Genomic DNA, 21,241 nt, shown 5'->3' with positions numbered 1-21,241 from the left:
ATACGTGACTTCTTGAGAAGGGACTCTTGAACCATGCCTTGTGGAGGTGCCTGGGAGGGGACCAAGAGCCTCTCACGTCTGAGACATGCGCTGTACCTCTGAGCGACTGGCCCTGAGCTCTTCTAGTGATTCTTAGATCACATACGAGTGGTTTGGTGCAAAGGCCAAAGAAAGTGATGCTGCCTGGGATTATTTGGGTTAACCTGCTGGTGCTTCTGATGCCACGTGGGTTATGCTGGAGGGACTATGTGGTGTGGAAATTGACAGTTTGCAAGGAATTGACAGTTTGCAAGGACAGTTTGCAAGCCAGGCAAGCACCTTAACCTTCTCCTCCTCCTCCTAGTCCTCTTTCTCCACCACATCCTTCTCCTCCTCTTCCTTCTTTTCTCCCTTCTCCTTCTCTTCTCCTCCTTTTCCTCCTCCTCTTCCTCCTCCTCCCTCAAACTTTTCCTCCTCCTCCTGTTCCTCTTCCTCCCCCACATCCTCCACCTCCTCTTCCTTCCCTTCTCCCTCTTCCTCCTCTTGTTCTTCTTTCCTCCTCCTCCTCTTCTCTCTTTTTTCTTCTGTTTCTTTTCCCTCTATTCTATTATTTTGGTGGAGGAGATACGGTCCTTGCCATCCAGCGATCCCTGAATCAGGTGCGCGTGTGCAGTTCCACCACTCGCCTCCAGGTGGCGCTGCAGAGAACGCCCGGGCCCAGCGAGCGCACGCCCCACGGACACGGAAGAACGAACGAGTCGGTCCCACTCTAGACCCCGTGGGCGCCGGGTCTCCGCGAGACTTACGCAACGTCAGGGGGCGGGTACGCTCCCTATAGCCCCGCCCACACCACCCGCGGCGCCCCGTGATTGGAGGAAGGCGCCGTCACTCAGCGGCGGCGGCGGCGGTGGCGGCGGCGGGTGGGAAGAAGAGGCCCGGGAGCCGAGGGCGTCGAAGGCGCGGCCGAGCGTCGCGGGTCGCGCGGGCCTGGCTCGGTGGGAACGGGCGTCTCCGCCATCTCTGGGCGGTGCATGGCGGCGGGATGGACCTGGAGGGGGCCGGCGGCGGTCCCGGAGGGGCGGCCGGGCTCCTGCAGCAGATCCTCAGCCTGAAGCTGGTGCCGCGCGTGGGCAACGGGACGCTGTGCCCCAACTCCACGGCCCTCTGCTCCTTCCCAGGTACCGGCCCGGCCCCGGGCTCGCGGGGGTGGCGCCCTCCGGAAACGGGGTGTCCCCGGGGAGACACCGTCCTGGGACTCTGATCAGCGAGGGGGTGCGCTGCCAGCACCCCTAATGACTGTTGCCCTTTGCCCCTCAATGCAGCTCTGAGCGTTAGGGAGAGCAGGATTGACTTTGGGGCGCCCCCTACCCTTGCCCCCCACTTCTCGGTCGAGGAAGCACTTGCTCAGACCTGTTGCCATCTCCCCCAAATCTCTGACGCCCGCTGTCACCCCTGCACACGCCCATCCCCGAGCTGGTGCAAGCAGAAAGGAGGGAGGGCGTTTTTGTTTTTGTTTTTGCAAGGAAATGAGGCGTGCAAGTGGGGTGTGCAAGAGTTATTAGGGGGGGGTCCAGGAGCGGGTCCTTGAATGAATAGGAAGACTCATGGGTCTCATGGGTATGACACCTGCACGCTCAGGTTTTGGTACCCCCCACTGCACGCCAGGGCTTCAGCTCCCACCACCCTGCACCTTGCCCTGACTGTGTGCAGGCCCTCTCCTTCCTACCTAGTACTTCCCCTGGCAGCTTTGGGGAAACCCTGAGACTTAATGGCTAGGTGCAGGCCGAGGAGGGTGTTTGTTAGGTACTGTCATGGCTAATAGTAGCTTGGTGCAGCTCTGGGCAGGATTGAGAGGGACTTTTGGTCCCAGAGACAGTCTTTTAAAAAATGAAAAGCACAGCAGGGAGGATTTTTGCCTTTGCAAGCTACCTACCCACCTGGCTTCCATCTCTCGCATATCCATATGGTTCCCTGAACACTACCAGGAGTGATTCCTGAGCACAGAGCCAGGAGTAACCCCAGAGCACCACTGGGTGTGGCCAAAAAGAAAAAAAAAAAAGAGGAGGTTCAACAGTCTGCACTTGGTTGATTTTTTTTGTTTTTGTTTTTGGGCCACACCCGGTAACGCTCAGGGGTTACTCCTAGCTATGCGCTCAGAAATCGCTCCTGGCTCGGGGGACCATATGGGACTCCGGGGGATCGAACCGCGGTCCGTCCAAGGCTAGCGCAGGCAAGGCAGTCACCTTACCTTTAGCGCCACCGCCGGGCCCCTTGGTTGATTTTTTTTTTTTGTTTCGGTACGCTCCTCCCCATCCCAGCGTTTCCTTTGGAAAAATTTCAAACCTGAAAAACCAGAGTTACAGTATGACAAGTGCTCATATGTCCTTTAGAGTCAGTATTCATTCTGATTTTTAAGTCTTAGTGCTACATACTGTAATATTTATGTAATTGGATAGAGAAATAGACACAGACGTATATGTGCAGGTACAATGTTTTCTTTCTGCAGAGCCATTGGAAAGAAATTTGTAGAACTGATGGTACTAGATGCCTAATATAATACTAAGTTTTTTCTTTCATATCTAAAAAAATCATATTGAGAATTTGATCTTGGTGGAGTATTATCTAATCTGCTCTGCTTGCCTTATTTTTTTATTTTATTTTCTTTATTTTTGCTTGCCTTATTTTAAGTTTTCCTAGTTAACTATTGTGTGCAGCTTTTTCTTTTAGAAAATAATTTCAGGATCTAGTCAAATAATCTGTCGCATTTCATTGTCAAGTCTTTAGTCTTGTTTATCCTCAGATATCATTTCTTCCCAATCATTTTCTTCATTTTCTTGGATTGAATGCGAGTACGTACAATGGTTAAAGCACTTGCTTTGCGCACAACTGGCCTGATTTTATTCCTGCTCTGCATATGGTTCCCCAACACCTTCAGGAATTATCCCTAAGAATAGCATCAGGGGTGAGCCCTAAGCACCTCCATATGTGACCCCCCCCAACCAAACCAAGCGCAAAAAATCACTTCATTTTCTTGAGAGGTTTGTTGTTGTTGTTGTTGTTGCAGATTTCAGCCTTATTTTTCTTTCCTTTTTTTTTTTTTTTGGTGGTGGGGGGCACACCCGGTGGTGCCTAAGGGTTCCTCCTGGTTCTCCACTAAGAAATCATTCCTGGCAGGCTCGGGGGACCATATGGGATGACAGGGATCGAACCTGGGTTAGCTTCCTGCCAGGCAAATGGCCCAGCCCCACCAGCCTTATTTTTTATGCACTGGCCCACAACCTAAGTTTATCGGGGGTCTTTTCATGATTAGATTTCTATTATAGGTATTTGGTCAGAACACTCCCACTTCACATGATGAGGCGGCTCTGAGAGGTCTGTCCCTTTAATGCAAATACTCAGTGGACCAGTCTGGCCAGTCACTGATGATCAGATCTCATCTTTCCTAAGGACCAAGACCTGGGAGCAAGGCAAGGAATAAGTCACCAGCAGGGTGCTATTTAGTGGGGGTATTGTGTTCTGTCTGGCATTCTGTTCTGTTGCCTCATCTGTCTTTCAGAACTCTTGGCCTCCTAAACACCAGGCATAGCCCTGGTGAACTCAGAGCACTAGCTTCAAATATCCCCTAAAAAATGGAAAAGATTGAGATATATGGATCTGGGACCACAGTTTCCAGTTCATAGAGAAGTTATGGGACTCATTTTTGCTTTCAGCTGTTGGCCTGGAAATATTCAGTGGCAATAGGTTGGATTTGTGGATGTTTCTGTGGGGTTGTAACCCGGGGGTGTTGATTATCAAGTCTGAACTGGACCAAGTACATGTGTGGTCTGGAGTAGAAGCCAATGTGAGCTGCAGCGCCGGACCTTGAGTTGTGTGAGATGGGATCAGTACACATATGCTTTCCTACCACATCCCATCTTTCGTTGAGACAAGAGCTATCAAGAGTATCTGAAATTTAAGGGGCCAGAGAGACAGCATGGAGGTAGTGCGTTTGCCTCGCATGCAGAAGGTCAGTGGTTTGAATCCCGGCATCCAATATGGTCCCCCGAGCCTGCCAGGAGCAATTTTTGAGCGTAGACCCAGGAGGAACCCCTGAGCACTGCCGGGTGTGACCCAAAAACCAGAAAAAAAAAAAGAGAGAGTATCTGAAATTTCACCTTTTTTTGTTTGTTCGTTTGTTTTTGAGACATACCCAGCGGCACTCGGGTTACTTCTGGCTCTCTGCTCAGAAATTACTCTTGGTGGGGACTAGACTGATAGTATAATGGGCTTGGGGTTTACCATGCATGTGGCTGCCCCAAATTTGATCTCTGGCATCCCGTATGGTTCCCCAAGCCTGCCAGGAGTAACCCCTGATCATTGCCAGGTGTTGCTCAAAAACCAAAAAGAAAAAAATTAATTACTCCTGAGAGTTCTGGGAGGACCATTTGGATGCCAGGAATCTAACCCGAGTCAGCCATGTTGCAAGGCAAACACTGTGCTCTCACTCCAGCTCCTGAAGTTTGGCCCTTTTTAAGTCCTTAGTGCCATCTGACAGCAGACCCATTCAGTGTCTGAATCTTGAGTTCTATTTTGTGCCCCCTGGAGAAGGTTACCTGCACATCATGCCAACACTTTGTGGCAATATTATTGCTCTGAAATGTCCTGTGGTTTATCATTTTCAGGATGTTTTGAATTGATTTTCTTTTTTTTTTTTTTTTTTGGTTTTTGGGCCACACCCGGCGGTGCTCAGGGGTTACTCCTGGCTGTCTGCTCACAAATAGCTCCTGGCAGGCACGGGGGACCATATGGGACACCGGGATTCGAACCAACCACCTTTGGTCCAGGATTGGCTGTTTGCAAGGCAAACGCCGCTGTGCTATCTCTCCGGGCCCTGAATTGATTTTCTTAAAAAAAAAAACAAAAAAACCTACATTTGCAACTTAGACATTTAGTTGTTAGCCTAACCCTCTTTTCCTAAGTTGTTCAGATTTTTTTGTTGGTATTGTCTTCATTTTTTTGTTTGTTTTTGTTTTTGTTTTGGGGTCACATCGGGCAGCACTCAGGGGTTACTCCTGGCTCTAGGCTCAGAAATCGCTCCTGGCAGGCTCGGGGGACCATATGGGATGCCAGGATTTGAACCACCGTCCTTCTGCATGCAAGGCAAATGCCTTACCTCTATGCTATCTCTCATTTTAATAATTTAATAATTTAATTTAATTAATTAAATTTAATAATTTAATAATTTTTAATAACTCTAAATGTCAAGAAAGACAGTTTTAAAATTTGTATCAGGAATGACCTGAATCTTGTGTAGGTGTGAATCTTCTTGTAATTCAAGTTGGGATAGTCACCAAACACACCCTGGTGTTTCTATTCTGCCATTTCTTGTTGGAATCAAATTATTTGTTCATTCACTCAACTGACATCTGTTGCAGACTTGTTTTATAGGCAGCACGTAAAATGGTAATAAATAGGGAAAAGGTGATTTCATTCTTTTTTTTGTTTGTTTTGGTTTTTGGGTCATACCTGGAGGCGCTCAGGGGTTACTCCTGGCAGGCTCGGGGGACCATATGGGATGCTGGGGATTGAACGTGGGTCCATCCTGGGTAGTCCGTGTGCAAGGCAAATGCCCTACTGCTGTGCTATGGCTCTGGCCTTCAGGTGATTTCTTTCTGATGGAGAGGAGAAATAAAGTTAGAATGTATAGAAGGCTACATATATGACAGGTTGGCAAACATCAGGGATGATAATATATGTTGGGCAGGATGATATTTAACATAAAATCATGAGGAAGCTCTTGGTGCTGGGGGAGGTCAATCAAACAGCTGTTGGGAAAAGAGTATTCTCTAATATTTCTTCTCTCTGAGAAGATGCAAACCAGGTGAACTAAATAGAAAGTTCAAGAAGGGTCATGAGCACAGATAGGTGCTTCAATGGAGTGAGGGTGGGGGGTGGGGGTGGGAAGGGGCCATTTTACCAGCACAGAGATGTGCCCACCAGCTCAGAAGCTCTCTGAACTCCATACCTGGGGTGGGATTTGTGGTGGTTTCCTCATACAGGCCTGGACCAATTCTTTGGGGTTTTGGGGATTTGGAGGCTACAGCTGGCTATGGGTTCAGGAGTCCTCATCTGGGATGGCACCCAGATCTCCACCTCTCAGAGCATGCACTCTGCTCTGAGCCATGTCTCTGGCCCAGGATCAGTGAGTGCCTTCCCCCCACCCTGCCTCTGCCTCGCCCACTTAGGCCTGGAGCCCTCTGGAAAGCATGGGGTGTGGTGGAAAATTTTGCTCTGATGATCCTGAGTGTTCTGCCCAGTGACCTGCCTCCTCAGGACCAGTTCATTTCATTTCAGTAGCTGAGAATAGCAGAGACCCCTGGACACAGGAAGGGCCTCAGGTCCTGTGTTTGGGTCACAGCCTAAAGACTACGTGTGAGAGCAGGAGATTGACCTGGGCCTCCCCATGGCAAGGGTTTCGGAAACGGGGGTAGGTGCGTATTTCAGAAACCCAGTTCTGTCCATGAGGGAACTGATGGGTTCCCTGGCACGTCGGTGGGATGGTGAGAGAGGAGACTCTGGTGGGCAGCTAACATGCCCATGGTCAATCATTGAGGTACAGGGCTGGGTGGGAGCATTATTCTCAAGAGAACTAATGTGGCTTTCCTTAGACCCCTAGCATCAGAGGAATTGGCATTTTCAGATGGTGTTTAGACCTGGAGAGAAGGTATTGTGGCCCCCACCAAGGGTGGCCCCTGTGGGTACCAGGTTTATCTTGAGGCCTTGCTTAGAAATAAGTTTATTTTCCTTTTTTTTTTTTTTTTTTTTTTTTTGATTTTTTGTTTTTGGATCACACCTGGCAGCTCTCAGGGGTTACTCCTGGCTCTGTACTCCGAAAGCGCTCCTGGAAGGCATGGGGGGACCATATGGGATGACGGGATTCGAACCACCGACCTTCTGCATGCAAGGCAAATGCCTTATCTCTATGCTATCTCTCTGCCCCCCCCTTTTAATATGGTTTTTGGGTCACATCCAGCAGGGCTCAGAGGTTACTCCTAGCTCTGTACTCAGAAATTACTCCTGCCAGGCTTGGGGACTGTATGGAATACTGGGGATCAAACCGGGGTCGGCTATGTGCAAGGCAAATGCCCTATCCTCTGTGCTATCGTTCCAGCACAATAAGTTTCCTTTTTTGTGCATTAATGATTCATTTTCTATTCCGTATCACAAGGGGATTTGACTTTAACTGCCAGTGTAAACAAATAGGGACCAGAGTGATAGTACAGCGGATTGAGTACTTGCTTTGCATACAACTAATCCGGATTATATCCCTGGTGTCCCATATGGTCCCAAAGCACTGCCAGAAGTGATCACTGCATGTAGAGCCAGGAGTAAGCCTTGAGCACTGTCAAGAGTGATCCAAAAACCGGGCCCGGAGAGATAGCACAGCAGTGTTTGCCTTGCAAGCAGCCTATACAGGACCAAAAGTGGTTGGTTCGAATCCCGGTGTCCCATATGGTCCCCCGTGCCTGCCAGGAGCTATTTCTGAGCAGACAGCCAGGAGTGACCCCTGAGCACTGCCGGGTGTGGCCCAAGAACAAAAACAAAACAAAACAAAACAAAGAGTGATCAAAAAACCAAAGCCAAAACCAACCAAACAAAAACAGTGGAAAATAATACATTTGCTTTGAACCAGTGGCTATGGAAAAATTGTCAGATGTATAGACAAATATTTTTTATGTGGAAGCTGGAGCTATTCCACATTTGCCTATGGTCCCCCAAGCACTACCAGGAATAATCTCTGAGTGCAGTCAGGGTAAGCCCTGAGCACTGCCTGGTATGGCCCCAAATACATTAAGAAAAATTTTTTGACATGGTGTGAGCCAAGGAAATGAAAAGACGATCAATAAATAAATGGCTATTAAATGGATGGCAAATTAAAGTGCAATAAACTTCCACTTATAAAATAAATAAGTCATGGGGGTATAATGCACAGAATGGTGACCATAATCAATAAGCAGTGTTATTTGAAAGTTGCTAAACAAGTAAATCTTAAAAGTTTCTCACAAGAAAATATTTTGTAAATTTGCATGTTTATGGGGCCAGAGAGAGAGCCCAATGGGTAGGAAGATTATCTTGCACACAGCTCACCTGGGATTTGTCCTGCATGCCATGAGTAAGCCCTGAACACCGCTGGGTATGGCCCAAAAGGCACCCACTCAAAAAAAAGTGTGCGTGTGTGTTTTATATGCCAACTTACTGTGATCATTTTGAAGTTATAAAAATATCAATTCATTATATTGCAACTTGACACTAGTATAATGCTATTTTTTGTTTGTTTGTTTGTTTTTGGGTCACACCCGGCAGTGCTCAGGTTACTCCTGGCTCTATGCTCAGAAATCGCACCTGGCAGGCTTAGGGGACAATATGGGATGCTGGGATTCGATCCACTGACTTTCTGCATGCAAGGCAAATGCCTTACCTCCATGCTATCTCTCCAGCCCCATAATATGATTTTTTATAAGTGAGTTTAAAAAAGGAAGATGCAGTAGACTAAAAAAAGTCACATCATTTTGAAGCAGTGTTATTTTAATGATTTTTAGTTTGTTTTTGTTTTGGGGTCACACCCAGCAGAGTTCACAGGTTATTCCTGGCTCTGCATTTAGGAATTACTTCTGTCAGTACTTAGAGGACCATATGGGATGCTGGGGCTCGAACCTGGGTCAGCCACATGCAAGGCAAGTGTCTTACACTGTGCTCTCATCACTCTTGGCCCCATTGCCTTTCATTTCATGTAATTAATTTATTTTTGGTTTGTTTTTGTTTTGGGGCCACACCCAGCAGTGCTCAGGGTTTACTCTTGGCTCTGTGCTCAGAAATTACTCCTGCAGGCTCCAGGACCATATGGGATGCTGGAAATTGAACCCAGATTGGCTGCATGAATGGCAAACGCCCTACCCATTGTGCTATCACTCCGGCCCCTGCCTTCTATTTTAATCCTGTATTGGAAAGTGCTTTATAATTTTTGCACTACTTTAATATAATAAAGCCTTGTTTCTTCCATAAAGCAATGTTGCATGAAACATGTAGGCTTTGAGGTGGCTGATAGACACAGGCCAAGGTCATGGGGACACTTAGCCATTCCTCAGAAACCTAGAAGGTTGCTGGCCTTATCAAGGTTGCTTGATGAGAGGCCTTCAACCGTTAAGGACAATCTGCAGGTGGGTTGGTACCCAGCCAGCCCTAGGCAGATTCTGGGCTCCAGGAAACAAAGGTATGTTTGGGCAAGGCAGGGCAGCAGAGAATGGCAGTGAGAACTCTCCCCCCTCCCACCTCCCTCCTCTCCTTTTTTCTTATAGGAGTGGTGGTTGGGTGCTGGAGAGATAGCACAGCGGTAAGACGTTTCCGGTTTGATTCCTGGCATCCCATATGGTCCCCGCAGTCTGCCAGGAGCGATTTCTGAGCACAGAGCTAGGAATAACCCCCAAGCACTGCCGGTTGTGACCCCCCCAGAAAAAGAAAAAAAAAAGGAGTGGTGGTTGTGGACAGGTATTTTGAGGCCACACCTGGCAATTCTCAGGACTTAATTCATGCCTCTGATTTTAGGGCTCATTTCGGGTGGGGAATTATGCTGGAGGAAGAGAACTGGGTTGGCCCCACCATGTCTGGAAGTGTTTGTTTTTGGGTAACACCCAGCAGCACTCATGGGTTACTCCTGGCTCTATGCTCAGAAATTGCTCCTGGCAGGCTCTGGGGACCATATGTGATGCCGAGATTCAAACCACCGACCTTCTGCATGCAAGGCAAACGCCTTACCTCCATGCTATCTCTCTGGCCCCATGTCTGGAAGTTTTGAGCTTGGGGCCTCTCTGTGGGGGGAAGGCTTCACCTCCCAGTTCACGGCATCTAGGTTTCTGTGGGCTCCAGGAAGGAGCTGGCTGTGCCTAGAGCTCAGAGCTGCTGCAGAAAACAGGAAGCTCTGCAGCGCCCTGAGTCACTGCTGAGAGCAAAGGGCTTCCAACCCCACTGTCCTATTCCCATGGTCAGGTCAGTGGCAGGATGGCAGATTCCTATCATCCCCTTTGTCCACTCTGGGGCATTGACATTTTGGGACTTCTGCACTTGGAGTGACATGGTGCTTAAAGGCTCCCTGGGATTGGGGCAGCAGATGGTGGGAAGTGCAGAAGAAACTGCACAGGCCTGGGCTTTGCCTTGGGCAGGAGCTGGTGGCCTCCAAGGATAATGGAAATGGACTGCTCTGCTGCTGGTACTGAGCTAGGGGTGTCTTAGCTCTAGGTCAGACCAGAAGAGCTTTGTGGGGCTCAGAGCTCTAACCAACACACACTTACTAGATATGCTTTCTGAGGAAGAGGGCAGGTATACAGGGCAGGGAAGCAGGAGAGCTCCTGATGCAATCAGGAAACCAGGCCCTGGTGCCCAGGCTGGTACTCGGGCAGCTGAGCTGCACGCCTGGGGGCCCAGCTGGAATCCCATTGGGTGCTATGAACTGGAAAGGAGTTTTCCCTTAGTGGAGGAGATAAGTAGCCAGTGTGCGCATACTATAAACCCATACATAGCTTATATTTAATGCTTAAGCTTCAGATATTGCTATTTCATCACCATGTACTTCATATTTTTATGTACTTCATTATTATTATTATTTTATTATTATTATTATTACTATTATTTTGGTTTTTGGACCACACCCGGCAGTGCTCATGGGTTACTCCTGGCTATCTGCTCAGAAATAGCTCCTGGCAGGCATGGAACCATATGGGATGCTGGTATTCGAACCAACCACCTTAGATCCTGGATCGGCTGCTTACAAGGCAAATGCTGCTGTGCTATCTCTCTGGCCCCTGTACTTTATATTTTATGATTTTTGTTTTGGGTCACATTCGAAGATGTTCAGGGGTTTACTCTTTTTTTTTTTTTTGTGGTTTTTGGGTCACACCCGGCAGTGCTCAGGGGTTACTCCTGGCTCCATGCTCAGAAATTGCTCCTGGCAGGCACAGGGGACCATATGGGACGCTGGGATTCGAACCGATGACCTCTTGCATGAAAGGCAAACGCTTTACCTCCATGCTATCTCTCCAGCCCCATGGGTTTACTCTTGACTCTGCACTCAAAATTACTTCTGGCGGTGCTCCAGGGACCATATGGGATGCCAGAGATCTAACAGTGGGAGGCAAGCGCCCACCTTCTGTACTATTACTCTGGCCTGATTTTAACTCATTGAAAAAAAAAACAATAAAGAGGCTAAAGAGTTCAATTGATTGATATGTACTTGGCAGGCATGAGGCAGGTTGTATCCCTGGCACCATATGGTTTCCCCAGCTCTGCTGGATGTAGCCCCCAAAACAAAGACTAAACATAGCAAGCAAACCAAAAAAATGTTCAAAATGAAAACTGACTTGTCAGCAAATCTCTCCACAACCCAGAAAGAACAGTCTTCACTGTGTTGCTACAACTTTAAGCAAGAGGAAGGATAGGGTGTGACCTCTGCAGCTGGGAGGAGGCTGGGCTCACCCTCTGCCGCAGCTCATAAGTGGCTCTTGACCCTCCCTTAGCCTCTTCCTGTATTAGGTGTGACATGCGCCAGTATGTGCAAAGTTCAACCCCCATTCAGCTGGCGGGTCTCAGGTTTAGGTGATCGGCGGAATCAGACTCATCCAGAGACAGGCATCAGGAAGCATCAACTTTATTCATACCCTATCCACCACATGTGTGTGGCCTATATCATAACCTTTCAAGTACAGCCATTCTTAGCTAGCCCTGCATCTTAACTCCTTTCAGCCATCTTCCATTTCACCTCCATGCTGGCCAAAGACCAAAAGGGCAGAGGGGCAGAGCCCTAATCCCCTGGGTCAAAGGCCTTATCTACCTTTTCCAAGACCCCTCCCAGGAATGGGCGGGGTCTTGCAGGTAAGGTCAAGTTACCTAGGGAGAAAGGGTGGGGGATGAGGCTTCTGGCGCCCATGTCCTCTCACCCAAGAAAGTCACTAACCCTTGCCACCCTGCTTTGCTTTGCAGAGATGTGGTACGGTGTGTTTCTCTGGGCACTGGTGTCCTCGCTCTCCTTCCACGTCCCTGCGGGATTGCTGGCCCTCTTCACCCTCAGACATCACAAATATGGTAGGTTCATGTCTGTAAGCATCCTGTTGATGGGCATCGTGGGACCAATAACTGCTGGAGTCTTGACAAGTATGTTAGCCGTTCAAATCCCAGTCGAAACGTTTCCTCTGCCAACTTGCTTCATTTCAGAGCCAGTTCAAGAGCTGTGTGTGAGGGAAAGGACGGGGGGATGGTGGTGAAGAGGAGGGTTTGACCATGGGTCCTTCTTTTTGAGGGTTTTTCCTGACCCACTCTGGGCTCTTTTTTTTTGGGGGGACTATATCAGAGTGGGGGCTTCACATTAAGATGCAGCTGGTGAGCTTGGTCACTGGCAAAAGAAACAGATTTGTCCTTCTGGAAGTTATTGTCACTTCCCTGGGGGCTTTGCAAGACTGTAATTATCTCCACTCCATTGAGATAATTACTTGAGGGGCCAGAGAGGTAGCACAGTGGCGTTTGCCTAGCAAGCAGCTGACCCAGGACCTAAGGTGGTTGGTTCGAATCCCAGTGTCCCATATGGTCCTCTGAGCAGATAGCCAGGAGTAACCCCTGAGTGCTGCCGGGTATGACCCAAAAACTAAAAACAAAAAAAAAAAGAGAGATAATACTTAAAGGCTGGAATAATTATTCTAATATCAATAATTCTGTGTGTGTGTGTGTGTGAGTGTATGCATGCACACATGCATGCGTGTGTGTTTTGGGGCCACACCCAGGGTCACTCAGGGCTGACATATGGCTGTGCTCAGAAATCACTTCTCACAAGCTTGAGGGTTATATATGGGATGCCTGGGATCGACCTCAGGTGGGCCGCATGCAAAACAAAGGCCCTCCCAGCTCTACTATTGTTCCTGCCCAAGAATCCCTTTTCATTTTTGGGTAGGGAAAGAAGGATTTGGGGTCATGCATGGTAGTGCTTCAAGGTTACTCCTGGCATTGTGCTTGAGGGACCACACTGAGTTGGGAATTGAACCAGGGTGAGCATATTCATGGTCCTGTACAAGGCAAGTCCTTAAGAGCTGTACTGTCTCTCCAGCCCAATGACAAGAATTATTTTAGGGGGCTGATAATGCTGCCAGGCCATACCCTGCAGAATTTGGGGATCTCCCGAGCTGCACTCAGTAATGTGCAGTAGACCATATGCAGTTCGGGTAAAATAAGGGTCAGCCACACTCACAGAAAGTCTCTCCTATCTCTTAGGTTCTTATGTGTAGAAAAGTGCTTGATTATTTTTCTTTCCCATGACTTTGTGAATACAAACTGGATAAACATTCTTACTTTTTTTGGGTGGGTGTTACAACTTGCAATGCTCAGGTTACTCCTAGCTCTGTGTTCAGATGTTATTCCTGGCAGTCTCATGGTTACCATATGGGATGCCTGGGATCGAACCTGCGTCGGCTGTATATAAGGCAAATGCCCTACCTACTGTGCCATCACTCTTACCCTTAAGATTATATTTTCCTATAGAAAGAGGAGATACAGTAAAAAAGGCCTCCCAATTCTTACCACACACAGGCTGTGTTCTTTACACTGTATAGAAAGAGGAGATACAGTAAAGGCACCCCATATACACCTCAACACAGGCCCTTTGCCTGGTCTGTATTGTGAATTGGGGGACAAAAAAAAAAAAAAAAAAGAGAGATGTAATCTGAGTCATGAAAGACTACACCGACCCACACAGCTCAAAGCTGGTCATCTTGGGAGGAAAAGGAGGGAAAAAACTTCCATCCTGCCAAAGCCACACTTGCTGCCTTCCTAACCCAGAATCATCATTTCCTCAATAGCCTTGTCTCAGCAATGACTCTCTATGATTCTTTTGGGGGGACACGAATCTGACCATGCCCATTTTTGGAGCAAGTGTGGGTACCCTTCCCCATAGCTTCCTTCTTCCAGTAGGCCTCACAGTTGAGTACAGACCCCTAAATGTCGTAGTATCAGAAATAGTGCATTGAATTTCTGGTCAACTTCATTATTTGATGTTGTCATCCCTAAAGGAATGCTTCAGTTTAACAGAATGGACAGCTAATAACAAAAGCTTACTAAAACTTCTGCCATTGTATTAATGACTTCATTAGAGATACAATAATTTTCACAAACATATTTGCTAATGTACATTTTTCTTTCTTTTACTTCTTTCATTTTATTTTTTCTCTCTATAGTTTTTTCAATAACTTTTTTTCACGTACTTGGAAAAATATATATTATGATCAACTATGTCAATTATCTGAGGCATTTTCTTTAAATAAATTTAAAACAATCCATAAAAAAAAAAAGATTATATTTTTCAAGATATTTTAAAGGTCTTGGTTTTGGCTTTTGATCATGTCACAGGAATGAGAAGGAAAAGTTTAAAAAATATCAAATTCGGGCCCGGAGAGATAGCACAGCGGTGTTTGCCTTGCAAGCAGCCGATCCAGGACCAAAGGTGGTTGGTTCGAATCCCGGTGTCCCATATGGTCCCCTGAGCCTGCCAGGAGCTATTTCTGAGCAGACAGCCAGGAGTAACTCCTGAGCACCGCCGGGTGTGACCCAAAAAACCAAAAAAAAAAAAAAAAAAAAAAAAAAAAAAAAATCAAATTCGGGCCCGGAGAGATAGCACAGCGGCGTTTGCCTTGCAAGCAGCCGATCCAGGACCAAAGGTGGTTGGTTCGAATCCCGGTGTCCCATATGGTCCCCCGTGCCTGCCAGGAGCTATTTCTGAGCAGTCAGCCAGGAGTAACCCCTGAGCACCGCCGGGTGTGGCCCAAAAACCAAAAAAAAAAAAAAAAAAAAAAAAATCAAATTCGGGGCCGGAGAGATAGCATGGAGGTAAAGTGTTTGCCTTGCATGCAAAAGGTCAGTGGTTTGAATCCCGGCATCCCATATGGTCCCCTGAGCCTGCCAGGAGCGACTTCTGAGCATAAAGCCAGGAGGAACCCCTGAGCGCGGCCGGGTGTGACCCAAAAACCAATAAATAAATAAATAAATAACTCTACCTAGCCCTGAGTGATCACTGTGGGTCACGTTTCAGTGTATATTTTCAGGCATTTCCCCCCAGGTACATGTATGAGCAAAGTCTGAAAAAAGATATATAATCTTGGTATGGGTAACTATTTTTCTTGCTGCAAATTTACTTCTGTTTTCAGTTGTGGGTCACACCACCCATACCAAGGGTCTATTTCAGTGGTGCTTGGGGGTCCATGCAGTGTTAGGATTGAACATGGAACTCTATGTCTGTCCCAGACTGTTGTTATTTTGTGTCACTTTGACTTCAGGAGCTTGGGGAGTACAAAGTAACCTCATTTCCCTGTATTCTATAGATGATGAAAACTGTGATAACAAATGAAGGAGGCTGTAGGCTTCTCCTCAATTGTTATGATGGATATTTTCAAAGAATTTTTGGGGGCTAAACCTGGTGATGCTAAGGTGCTACTCCTGGCTCTGCCCTCCGAAATCACTCCTGGCATGCTCAGGGAACCATATGAGATGTCAGGGATCAAACTCAGGTTGCCACGTGCAAGGCAAATTCCTACCCTCTATGCTATTGCTTTGTCTCTTGGACAAATTTTTTTTTTAACCTATACCCTGCTGTGCTCAGGCTTACTCCTAATTCTGCTCAGGGATCCCTCTTGCTCAGGACTTAGTGTACTGCCAGGGATTGAACCCACATCATCCACATGCAAGGAAGGCAAGTGCCTAAGCCCCTATGTTTTTCCTCTGGCACCTATAATATTTGTATATCTTTTGGTAATATTTTGTTTTTGTTTGGGGTCCAGACCTGGTGCTCAGGGTTTACTCCTGGCACTGTGCTTAGGAATCACTCTGGCAGTGTTCGTAGGACCGGATAGGAGGGCAGGTTTTGATCCCAGGTCAGCTGTGTGAAGGGCAAGCACTCTGCTGTCTATAGCTCTGGCCCCACAGTAATAATGTGAACTTTACCCGTTTTGCTATCTTTAGTGATCCTTTGCTCTAGTTTCCTTACTGCATCACTGGCTTCTTGGACCTACTTTCAATGAAACGAAATTATCAATAAAACAGGGTTTTGTTATCCACCTCACAGGTTGTAGGATTATTCGGTAAGCTAACAGGCATATTCTGTGCTTAGTGGCTTACCTAACACCAAGCCCTTCTTCAGTGGATTCCAAGCTCATGTCTATTCTTTTTGCTATGAATGTGCCAACGGAATTCTAACCCCCAGTAGTCCAATTCCGGGTAAAGAGAGGAAAAAACATGGTAGCACATGGAGCCTGTCATCCCCACCCCCATTTTTTAGCTCTTGCTCTTTGCCTTTCCTACTTTCTTCATCATCCAGTCCATTTAGACCCCACTAGAATTTTTTTTTAGATTTTTTTAAAACTTTATTTACTTATTGATTGGTTTTTGGGCCACACCTAGTGGCACTCAGGGATCACTCTTGGCTTTGCATTCAGAAATCGCCCCTGGCAGGCTGGGGGACCACATGGGATGCCTGGAGTATCCAGGTCTGTCCTAGGTCAGCCGAATGCAAGGCAAATGCCCTCCTGCTGTGCTCTCTCTCTCTGCCTCCCCCCGAAATTTCTTTTTTTTTTTTTTTTTTTTGGTTTTTGGGCCACACCCGTTTGACGCTCAGGGGTTACTCCTGGCTATGTGCTCAGAAATCGCCCCTGGCTTGGGGGGACCATATGGGACGCCGGGGGATCGAACCGCGGTCCGTTCCTTGGCTAGCGCTAGTAAGGCAGACACCTTAGCTCTAGCGCCACCTTCCCGGCCCCCCCCCCGAAATTTCTTAAGCTTCTTTCCACGCAACACTTACAATGGTTTTTTGTTTGTTTGTTTTTGTTGTTGTTGCTTTTGGGCCACACCCAGTGAGCTCAGGGATTACTCCTGTCTATGTGCTCGGAAATTGCTCCTGACTTGAGGGACCATATTGGATGCTGGGGGATCAAACTGAGGTCCGTCTTGGATCAGCCACGTGAAAGGCAAATGCCCTACTGTTGCGCTATCACTCTGGCCCCTCACAATGGATTTTTTACCCTTAGTTGCAGAGTATGTGTGGTTGCACCTGGATGTGGACATGGCAGAGCCATATCCATCCTGGGCAGCCAGTGTGAGAATGTTGGTACTGTCCTTTCCCCATAAAGCAGATTGTCGTGCTTTTGTAGCATGCTTAGAAGAATAGGAAAGATATGGCTAAGATGCTCTTTTTTTCATTTGTTTTGTTTTTGTTTTTGGGTCATACCTGGCAGCGTTCAGGGGTTACTCCTGGCTCTATGCTCAGAAATCGCTCCTGGCAGGCTCGGGGGACCATATGGAATGCCGGGATTCAAACCATCGTCTTTCTGCATGCAAGGCAAAACCCCTACCTCCATGCTATCTTGGCGGCCCCTAAGATGCTCTTTATTGTTCTCTTACTCATAATGTGTGTTCACATGTTTTTCCTACTGCCTCGTGTCTCCAGCTAGATTCTGATTACTAGGGGACTCAAAATCATACTTGATCATATATCTAAAAAGAAATAGGTAGATATTTTGTAAGATGAGCAGCATTTAGTCACTTGGGAGCCTTTTGTTTGGAACATTCAGTCTGGGGGAAGGGGTCCCTTTGGTGGTGTGGCATTGGTTCTTCCCCAGCTAGTTCTGAAACTCTTGGCACAATGCTGAGTCCTGACAGGGACTGAGAGCAGCATGGAGGGGAGTAGGGGTGAAGGGGATGATTGTGTTCTCTTCACTCATGGGTTGGAAAGTAAGTGACTCACTAGCACAGTAAACATGCTTTGTAAGAAGCTGGAGAGAGGGGCCGGAGAGATAGCATGGAGGTAAGAAATTTGCCTTTCATGCAGGAGGTCATCGGTTCGAATCCCGGCGCCCCATATGGTCCCCCGTGCCTGCCAGGAGCAATTTCTGAGCCTGGAGCCAAGAATAACCCCTGAGCACTGCCGGGTGTGACCCAAAAACCACAAAAAAGAAAAAAAAAAAAAAAAAGAAGCTGGAGAGAACTCCTTCTGTGTTTCTCTATCCTCCACATCTTCCTCCTGCTTTCCCAGCTGCTCCCCATCTCTAGAGGAGACATTGCAGGTGCACAAGACTCCCCCGGGGCTTCTTCCAGAGTATTTATTGCTCAGTCTCATTTGGAAGATTGCTTATCATTTCTGCAAGACTTTATTGGGTTCAGTGCACAAGAACCAGGAAGAAGTTTCTGAGTTTGTAGTCAGGCCACATTAATATGGGACTGTGTGTGTGTTTTAGTTTTGATTTGCAGGTGATTTGATACCATATGGTTTAGGCAATTTCAGTTTTAAGGAGCCCTGCTTTTTAAAGCTGAAAAGTGGATATATGTGATTTTCAAAGCATCTAAATAATACTCAAAACCTAAGGTAGTTGATGGAAAGGACAACTTCTATTAAATAAAATTGTAATGTTTTTCAGTCTAGAACAGGGTCGGATGGTACAGTGGGCAAAGCACTTGCTTTACATGCGGCTAACCCAGATTCTATTCTTGGTACTATATATGGTCCTCTGGTTTCCTAAGAGTGACCCCTGAGTGCAGAGGCAGGAGTAAGCCCTGAGCACCACTGGGTGTGGCCCCCAAACAAACGCAAACAAAATAATTGGGAACATCCCATTTAATAGTAGAACTCTAGCACTTGACTATTTTAATTTGACTAACCTTGATTTTCCTTCTCGTGCTTTGCCACTCCGTGACAGGCGCTGCCTTCGCGGGAGTGTACCGTGCTGCAGGCAAGGAGATGATCCCACTGGTGGCCCTCACATTGGGCAGCGGGCAGACCTTCTGTGTGCTGCTGATCTCCTTCCTCCGCATCTTAGCTACTCTCTAGCATCCGCTCGACGGAGATGGGAACCCAAGGATTCTAGAAGCTGTGAACACACCACCTTGCGGAATGCACCTTTGTTGTCTCCTTCAACAGAAGAGCCAAGCACCTTGGAAAAGGTGTATGAAGAACTATCTCTGCTCTTTGTGCAGTTTGCAGCACCCAGAATTGAAGATCTTTCAAACTCATTCCCCAACCAAAAACAAGTGGCATCTTTCCTGGGTAGATTCCAATGAGAGCAGTTTGTCAGGCGCTCCATCCCCCCATCCAGGTCGGCGAGATTTCCCAGCTGGCAAAATTTGCACTGAAATCTGTGATATTTTTGTAAGAAAGCACAGAGCTGGGCCCATACCTCAGAGGAACTCTGGACAATAGTGGTTTAGTTCTGAGCAATGTATTAAACGAACATCTGCTGGGATTTGATCTCGATGGAAATTTGGCAGATACCACGCAGGGCAAGTTGGATTTGGTTGAATAGAGCTTCGAGAACAAACCTGGGCGAATATAGCAGGAATATGAATATCTTAATACCAAACAGTGACTATTTTCCACTGTTTAAAGACAAAGATAACTACTGAATGATGTGACTTTTTAATGAGCAACTGTTTTGACCTCTGATTATATATTTTGAGATGTGAAGTTATTTTATACATTTTTATTAAAATAAGCTAGCTGAATGAAGATTCCTCCCAAATTTATATACTACCTTTACCAATTTTGTTCTGATAATTTTGTTTGGATTTAAATAGGGACATATCCTATTGTATTGGTTGGGTTGAAAATTTTAAGAGAAATTGGTTTCAATGTTCTTTTGGGCATTGACACACTTAGGGAAGATACTTTTAATATTTTTTTAGTTTTTCCTACTGACTAGTGTTTATTAGTGACTTGAAAACATGTTGAGAGATATCTTGACCTAGAGTTAGTGGGTCCTGGTCTCTGAATGTTGGGGGCTGCCCTGTAGTATGTTTTCAGCCACCTTAGTCTGGGGTTTCACTCTCAGAAAGTGCCAGAAATCTGATTTTCAGATTGCTTCATTTGTGCCCTTTATATTTTCCTTCATGAGAATTTATCATTTCAAAGATAATGAAATGTCAAGAGTCTTTAAACAAAATTAATTTTTTTTCTTCTATTGCCTTTTTTTTAAATTATAAGGCCTGCAGACTGTGACCCTCTAAAGAGAAAGGATGACAAACATTTAAGTTTCTTATACTTAGACTGTTTTGTTTTGATTACAGTCAATGTTGTTACCTGTTTTCAAAGTTCTTTCTGGTCATTAAATGTGCTGTCTTAATATTTTTATTTTAATTTTTTGAGGGGCCACACCAGCAGTGCTCAATGGCTACTCCTATCTCTGACTCAGGCATCACTTCTGCTCAGAAATCACTCCTGGCAGGCTCGGGGGACCATATGAGATGCCAGGATTTGAACCAATGACCTTCTGCATGAAAGGCAAACGCCTTACCTCCATGCTATCTCTCCGGCCCCTAAATGTGCAATTTCTGAAGAAAAGTTTTATTGTGAGATTAAGTCTAGAAGCCCTATAAAGTCATGAGCACACAAAAATTATATATTCCCTTTAAAGCAATATGCACTCTGGTTTTGATTGAAAATAGTCAGGACTACTGACTTATCAGAAAAAGTCCTAAAGATTACAGGGGCCAGAGTGACCCCTGAGCACTACCAGGAGAGATCCCAAAACAAAACAAAACAAAACAAAACAAAGATTACAAAATGTTCTCAGAGAGTAACTAATGTTTTCTTTTGAGTACAAAACCATTAGACCACTTATTCAGAATTATAGAGGGGGGATAAAATTCAAATGAAGTGGAAAATTATGAGTTGAAATGCAGCAAGTATCCTTAGATATTTAAGAAAGAGGATGCTGGGCCCGGAGAGATAGCACAGCGGCGTTTGCCTTGCAAGCAGCCGATCCAGGACCAAAGGTGGTTGGTTCGAATCCCGGTGTCCCATATGGTCCCCCGTGCCTGCCAGGAGCTATTTCTGAGCAGACAGCCAGGAGTATCCCCTGAGCACCGCCGGGTATGGCCCAAAAACCAAAAAAAAAAAAAAAAAAAAGAAAAAGAAAGAAAGAGGATGCTCCAGTGCCTCATTATTTCTCAAGACAATTTCAAGTCTTTAATTAAAGGCTCCATTTTTACATCAAGGAGCCCTGATTTTTAATGGTTAAAACAATTGAGATGTTGTAACCTTTATTATAGGAAATTATTTTAATCATCTCTCTTGAAGGATGCCACTGTTGAAAAATGTTCATATCTCAGACATTCTTTTGAAATGAACTCACCAATTACACATGTAGGCCAGTGTTCAGTAGGTCCTTCTTGCAGAATGCTAAATGTTTAGCATACTGATCCATGACGTCAATGT

At 46.4% G+C, this 21,241-nt stretch overlaps 1 protein-coding gene and 1 non-coding gene across 2 annotated transcripts; both read left to right on the top strand.

Moving 5' to 3' along the window:
* Positions 1–806: 806 nt before the first annotated feature.
* Positions 807–19,530, top strand: TMEM170A (transmembrane protein 170A). The gene is made up of 3 exons (XM_049786479.1): positions 807–1,157; positions 11,989–12,159; positions 18,729–19,530. The coding sequence occupies exons 1-3, from the start codon at positions 1,022–1,024 to the stop codon at positions 18,857–18,859; spliced, it is 438 nt and encodes a 145-aa protein (XP_049642436.1). The 5' UTR covers positions 807–1,021; the 3' UTR covers positions 18,860–19,530.
* Positions 13,556–13,688, top strand: LOC126028800 (small nucleolar RNA SNORA51). Its single transcript, XR_007502512.1, has one exon. It is a non-coding gene; the product is annotated as a small nucleolar RNA SNORA51 (small nucleolar RNA).
* Positions 19,531–21,241: the final 1,711 nt, after the last annotated feature.

This window comes from Suncus etruscus, chromosome 14, assembly GCF_024139225.1.
Source record: "Suncus etruscus isolate mSunEtr1 chromosome 14, mSunEtr1.pri.cur, whole genome shotgun sequence".
Lineage (NCBI taxonomy): Eukaryota > Metazoa > Chordata > Mammalia > Eulipotyphla > Soricidae > Suncus > Suncus etruscus.
The sequence above is the reverse complement of the archived record's forward strand: the minus strand, read 5'-3'. Positions and strand labels throughout refer to the sequence as shown.

What these genes read in the sequence shown, in the direction of transcription:
- TMEM170A (XM_049786479.1), top strand. Translation starts at nt 1,022, where the DNA reads ATGGACCTGGAGGGGGCCGGCGGCGGTCCCGGAGGGGCGGCCGGGCTC. An exon ending in GGCCCTCTGCTCCTTCCCAG is followed by an intron (nt 1,158 to 11,988) that starts GTACCGGCCCGG and finishes TTTGCTTTGCAG; the next exon opens with AGATGTGGTACGGTGTGTTT. An exon ending in AACTGCTGGAGTCTTGACAA is followed by an intron (nt 12,160 to 18,728) that starts GTATGTTAGCCG and finishes ACTCCGTGACAG; the next exon opens with GCGCTGCCTTCGCGGGAGTG.